The sequence below is a fragment of the Orycteropus afer genome, unplaced genomic scaffold (assembly GCF_000298275.1).
Source record: "Orycteropus afer afer isolate SDZICR_OR568_19922 unplaced genomic scaffold, OryAfe1.0 scaffold00575, whole genome shotgun sequence".
In the NCBI taxonomy this organism is placed as follows: Eukaryota; Metazoa; Chordata; class Mammalia; order Tubulidentata; family Orycteropodidae; genus Orycteropus; species Orycteropus afer.
The window spans coordinates 1,068,496-1,075,585 of NW_006922162.1; the positions used below are offsets into that span (position 1 = coordinate 1,068,496).

General features: G+C 39.2%; 1 protein-coding gene across 1 annotated transcript; it reads right to left on the reverse strand.

The window, feature by feature from the left end:
• Positions 1 to 1,729: 1,729 nt before the first annotated feature.
• On the reverse strand, positions 1,730 to 6,482 carry LOC103210235 (olfactory receptor 14C36-like; the record flags this gene model as incomplete). Its single annotated transcript, XM_007956157.2, has 2 exons — positions 5,512 to 6,482; positions 1,730 to 1,745 (listed from the first exon to the last, which is right to left on the reverse strand). Coding segments are annotated over exons 1-2 (924 nt in total), but the record flags the coding sequence as incomplete, so codon positions are not given.
• Between the last annotated feature and the right edge of the window lie 608 nt (positions 6,483 to 7,090).

A 7,090-nucleotide genomic window follows, 5' to 3' on the forward strand; every position in this document is an offset into this window, starting at 1 on the left:
ATCTGTGGCAAGAGACAATGAAAAAGCTCAGTATCTTCAGCCAAACCAAAGCCAGGAGCTGATTGTGGAACAGACCATCCACTGCTCATATGTAAGTTCAACTTGAAGTTGAAGAAATTAAAACCAGTCCATGAGAACCAAAGTATGATCTTGAATATATCTGTCCTGAATTTAGGGACCATCTAAAGAAGAGATTGGATGCATTTAACAACAATGCCAAAAACCAGAAGACTTGTGGGATGATATCAAGTTCATCATCCATGAAGAAAGCAAGAGGTTATCAAAAAGACAAGAAAAGAAGAAAAGACCAAAGTGGATTTCAGATGAGATTCTGAAACTTGAGCAGAGAGTTGTTATGTTGTTTTTGTTATGTGCCGTCGAGTCAAACCTGACTCATAATGACCCCTCCTTCAGTTTCTGTGGCAGTATCACTACGGAAGTAGGATTGCTCAACCTTCTTTCCAAGGAGTGGCTGGTGGTTTTGAACCACCAGCCATCTGATTAGCAGGCAAGTGTCTTAGCCACTATGCTACCAGAGCAGAGAGTAGCTAAAGCAAATGGAAGAAATGACAAGATAAAAGAGCTGAACAAAAAATTTCAAAGAGCAGCTAGAGAAGACAAAGCCAATGACTATAATGAAGTGTGCAAAGACTTGGAGTTAGAAAATCAAAAGGGAAGAACATGCTCAGTATTTCTCAAGCTGAAGGAACTGAGGGAAAAAAATAAGCCTCAAGCTGCACTATTAAATAATTCTATGGAAAAAATATTGAATGATGCAGAAAGCATCAAAAGAAGATGTAAGGAATACACAGAGTCACTGTACCAAAAAGAACTGGTCAATCTTCATCCATTTTAGGAGATGGCATATGATCAAGAACCATTGATTCAAAGAAGTCAAAGAAGAAGTCAAAGATGCACCAAAGGAATTGGCTAAGAACGATACTCCAGGAATTGACAGACTAGCCATTGAGGTGTTTCAACAAATGGATGCCCCACTGGAGGCACTCGCTCGGTTATGCCAAGATTTGGAAGACAGCTACCTGGTCAACTGACTGGAAGAAATCTGTATTTGTACCCATTCCAAAGAAAGGTGATCTCACATAATGTGGAAATTATCGAACAATATCATTAATACAGCATGTAGGTAAAATCTTATGAAAATAATTCAAAAACAGTTGCAGCAATATATTAACAGAGAACTTCCAGAGGTGCAGGCTGGATTCAGAAGAGGATGTGAAACAAGAGATATCATAGCTAATGTCAGATGGATCTTGTCTCAAAGCAAAGAATACCAGAAAGAGGTTTACTTGCATTTTATTGACTATGCAAAGGCATTTGATTGTGTGGATCATAACAAATTGTGGATAACAGTGGGAAGAATAGGAATTCCTGAACACTTAAGTGTATTCATGAGGAACCTGTACATAGACCAGGAGGATGTCATTCCAACAGAACAAGGGGACACTGCATGGTTTTAAATCAAGAAGGGAGTGCATCAGGGTTGTATCCTTTCACCATTCTTATTCAATCTTTGTGCTGAGCAAATAATCTGAGAAGCTGGACTTTATGAAGAAGAACGTGACATCAGGATTGGAGGAAGCCTCAATAATAACCTGGGATAAGCTGATGACACAACTTTGCTTGCTGAAAGTGAGGGTGACTTGAAGCACTTACTGATGAGGATTGAAGTATGGATTACAAGTCTGTAGTATGGATTACATCTCAATATAAAGAACACAAAAGTTCTCACAAGTGGACCTATAAGCAGCATCGTGATAAATGGAGAAAAGATTGAAGTTGTCAAAGACTTCACATCACTTGATTCTACACTCAATGTCAATGGAAGCAGCAGTCAGGACATCAAATGACATATAGCACTGGGCAAGTCAGCTGCAAGGGACTTCTTTCAAGTCCTGAGGAGCAAAGATGTCTCCTTGAAGACTAAGGTGTGCCTGACACAAGCCACAATGTTTTCAATTGCCTCATGTATGTGAGAGCAGGACAATGAATAAAAACGCTGAAGAAGAATTGATGCTTTTGAGATGTAGTGCTGGCAAAGAATGCTGAAAGTACCATGAACTACTGAAAGAACTAAAAAATCTGTTCTGGAGGAAGTGCAGCCAGAATGCTCCTTGAAAGCAAGAATGGCCAGACTTCATCTCACCTGCTTTGGTCATGTTGTCAGAAGGGACCATTCCCTGGAGAAGGATGTCATATTTGGTAAGGTGGAGGTCGATGAGGGAGGGGAAGGCCCTCAAAGAGATGGATTGACACAGTGGTTGTGGCTATAGGGTCAAGTATAGCAGGGATTGCAGAGGTGGTGTGGGACCAGGCAATGTTTCATTCTGCTGTGCTTAGGGTCGCTATGAGTTGGAGGTGACTTGATTGCACATAACAAAAACAGCACCACTTTACCAAGCATGATATCCTTCTCCAAGGAATGGTTCCTTCTGACAACATGACCAAATTTGGTAAGATGAAGTCTAGACATTCTTGCTTCCAGGAAACATTCTAGCTTCAATTCTTCCGGGACAGATTAGTTAGTCATTTTAGCAGTCTATGATACTATTAGCATTCTTCATCAACACCACAACTCAAAAACATCAACTATTCTTCAGTCTTCCTTATTCACTGTCCAGTTCTCACATGCATAAGAGGTGATTAAAAAATACCATGGCTTGGTTTAGGTTCACCTTAGTATTCAAGGAGACATCTGTGCTCTTCATCACATGAAAGAGGTCTTTGCAGCAGATTTGGCCAATGCAATATGTCATCTGGTGTCTTGACTGATGCTTTCATTGGTGCTGCTTGTAGAACCAAGTAGTATGAAGTCCTTGACAACTTCAATCCTTTCTCCATCCACCATGAAGCTATTTATTGGACTAGTTGTAAGGATTTTCATTTTCTTTATATTGATGTGTAATCCATACTGCAGGCTGTAGTGTTTAATCTTCATTAGCTTCAAGTCATCCTCACTTTCAGCAAGCAAAGTTGTGTCATATGCATATCACAGATTTTTAATGTGTCTTCCTCTAATCCTGATGCCACATTCTTCTTCATATAATCCAGCATCTCTGATTATTTGCTCAGCATACATATTGAATAAGTATGATGAAAAGATACAACCCTGACACACTCTCTTGTTCATTTTAAACCATGCAGTATATGCAGTATCCCCTTGTTCTATTTGATCTTCCTGATCTATGTACAGGTTCTTCATGAGTACAGTCTTGTGTTCTCGAATTCCAATTCTTCTCAATGTTATCCATAATTTATCATGATCCACACAATCAAATATCTTTTCATAGTCAATAAGACACAAGTAAACATCTTTCTGGTATTCTTTCCCTTGAGCCAAGATCTATCTGACAACAACTATGATATCCCTTGTTCCACATCCTCTTCTGAATGCAGCTTGCACCTCTGGAAGTTGTCTGTCAATATATTGCTGCAAATTTTTTTGAATTGTCTTCAGTAAGAGCTTACTTGAGTGAGATATTAATGATATTGTTCTATAATTTCCACATTCTGTGGGATCACCTTTCTTTGGAATGGATACAAATATGGATCTCTTCTAGTCAGTTGGCCAGGTGGCTGTCTTCCAAATCTCTTGGCATAACCAAGTGAGTGCCTCCAATGGGACATCCATTTGTTGAAATATCTCAATCAGTATTCTGTCAATTCCCAGAACCTTGTTCTTTGCCAATTCTTTCTTTCATTGCAGCTTTGACTTCCTCCTTCAGTACCATTGGTTCTAGATCATGCCACTTCCTGAAATGGGTGAAGATTGACCAGTTCTTTTTGGTACAGTGACTCTGTGTATTCCTGCCAACTCATGTTTCCTGCATCATTTAATATTTTGCCCACAAAATCTCTCAATATTGCAAATCAAGGCTTAAATTTTTTCCTCAATTCTTTCAGCTTGAGAAATGCCAACCATGTTCTTCCCTTTTGTTTTTCAAACTCCAGGTCTTTGCACATTTCATTATAGTAATTGATTTTATCTGCTTGAGCTGCTTTTTGAAATCTTCTGTTTAGCTCTTTTACCTTGTCATTTCTTCCATTTGCTTTAGCTACTCTCCGCTCAAGGGCACGTTTCAGAGTCTCTTCACTCATTCACTTTTGTCTTCTCTTCTTTTTTCTCTCTTTAGTGATCTCTTGCTTTCTTAATAGATAATTTTTTGATATCTTCCCACAATTCTTCTGGTTTTCTGTCATTGGTGTTCAATGCATCAAATCTATTCTTTAGATGATCTCTAAATTCAGAAAGGATATTTTGAAGATCATACAATGGGCAAATCTGCTGCAAAAGACATCTTTCAAGTGCTGAAGTGCAAAGATGTCTCTTTGAAGAATGTTGTTGTTGTTGTTGTTTGCCGTCGATTCGGCCCCGACTCATAGTGACCCCTCCTTGGGTTTCCCAGGCAGTATCACTACGGAAGTAGGATTGCCCAACCTTCCTTCCGAGGAGTGGCTGGTGGGTTTGAACCGCCTGCCTTCTGGTTAGCAGTCAAGTGCCTTAGCCACTATGCTACCAGAGCTCCCCTTTGAAGAATAAAAGTGGGTGAGATGAAGGCTGGCCATTCTTGCTTCCAAGAAGCATTCCAGTTGAACTTCTTCCAGGACAGTTTTGTTAGTTCTTTTAGCAGTTTGTGGTACTTTCAGTATTCTTTGCCAACACCACAACCCAACAGCATCAACTCTTAAAGAATAAGTTGCACCTAACCCAAGTGGTGTTATTTTCAATCACCTCATATGCATATGAAAGCTGCACAATAAATAAGGAAGACCAAAGCAGAGTTGATGCTGTTGGGTTGTGGTGTTGGCAAAGAATACTGAAAGTACCACAAACTGCTAAAAGAACTAACAAAACTGTCCTGGAAGAAGTTCAACTGGAATGCTTCTTGGAAGCAAGAATGGCCAGCCTTCATCTCACCCACTTTGGTCATATTGTCAGAAAGAATCATTCCCTGGAGAAGGATATCATGTTTGGCAAAGTGGACGGTCAATGAAAGAGGGAAAGGCCCTCAATGATATGGACTGATACCATGGCTGCAAAAGTGGGCTCAAGTATACCAAGGATTGTGAGGCTGGCACAGGACTGGGCAGTATTTTGTTCTGTTGTACATAGGTTTGTTATAAGTCAGTGCTGACTCAACAGAATCTAACAACAATCACAACAACATAGTTTATCTATTCTTGGACTCCCTAGATAAGTCTGATGAGAACCATTTAATCAATATGAGTCTTTAGAAAACATATTTCAGACATTAGAAAATACATATTTTGAGGAGAGAAGACTACAGGTTACAATATGAATGTATTGTTTCTTCCCATAATTTTGGTCAATTAGAGTTTCAGCAAAAATGAATGGAAAAAAAGTGAGTTAGACTAACACAATAGACAAAACAATGGACTCAAACACACACATGATTATGATAATGATGCAAGGTTGAACAACGTTTTATTCTGTTATACGTAAGGTTGTAGAGTCAGAGTAAACTCTACAACATAATTCTCCTTACAGCCTCCTTTATCTGCTTATTCCTAAGACTATAGATAATAGGATTTAGGAAAGGAGGGACTATACAGTAGAACACAGAAATGATCATATCCTGAACTGTGTGTGAGTTAGAAGTTGGATTCATATATACAGTGTTCACTGAGCTGGCAAATACTGTCACCACAATAATGTGTGGTAGACAGGTGGAAAAGGCCTTTCTTCTCTCTCCCTTGGTTGGAACCTTGAACACAGTAGAAAATAGGCGAATGTAAGACATGACAATGAAAGTAAAGCAACCACCTACAATCATCACTGCAGAGAAAAAAATTACAACCTCATTGATGAAGGTATCAGAGCAGGAGAGCTTCAGCAATGGTGGTATGTCACAAAAGAACTGATGGATCACGTTAGACTTACAGAAGGACAACCGGAATGTACTGCCAGTGTGCACACCTGCATAAATCAGACCACTGAGTACAGAGGCCAGTGTTGTCTGGACACAGATTCGAGGGTTCATGATCACAGGGTAGTGAAGGGGTTGGCATATGGCAACATAGCGGTCATAGGCCATGATTGTGAGGAACAGCAGCTCCACAGTAGCACAGAAAACCACAAAGAAGATCTGTGTTCCACATTCAACCATTGAGATCACCCTATTGTTGAGCAGGAAGAGGACACACGCTTTGGGTACAGTGACAGAGATGTAGCACATATCCAGAACAGACAGATTCCTAAGGAAGAAATACATAGGGTTGTGAAGACTTTTGTCAAAAGTGGTTACTGTGACAATGAGAAAGTTACCCATTAAGGTTGTCAAATACATCAGTAAGAATAGCATGGCATGCACGACTCTGAGCTCCCACACATCAGAAAATCCGGTAAGCAGGAATTCAGTCACTGTGGTAGAGTTGGGCATCTTTGAGTACTTTGCTTTGAACAGGAAGGATAAAGACAAATAATCCCTAAAAAAAATATGGAGAATAATAATGAGGAAAGACATTAGCCAAAATCTGTTTATTGTCTCATATTTATTCAATTTTATGCTCTCTAGTTGAAGAAAACAAATTGTAATTAAAAAGACAGGAAAGGAAGAAAGGATGAAAATGAATGTCAGAAGAAATTCTGAAACCTGCTCTTGAATGTAGAAAAGCAAAAACAAATGGAAGACATGCCAAAATAAGAGTACTGCACAGATTTGAAAAGGCAGCTCAAGAAGACAAAATAAAATATTATAATGAAATGTGCAAAGACTGGGAGCACCAAAAGGTGGAAAGAATATACAGAATCACTGTATCTAAAAGAATAAGTCAATGTCCAATTATTTCAGGAGGTAGTATATGATCAAGGCCAATAGTATTTAAAGAAGAAGTCTAAGCTACACTGATTGGATTGGTGAAAAAAAACCTGGGGAGGGGAGGAATGAGAGAAAAGAGATGGAGTAGGAGAGTAATGAAGAAAAAAAATGGGGAAAAGGCAAAAAGAAAAACAAGAAATGGGGAGAACCACAAGAAAGGAAAAAATGGGAACCAGGAAAAGGGAAGAGAGAAAAAGCCAAAAACTAGAACCTGGGAAGGGAAGAAGAAAGAA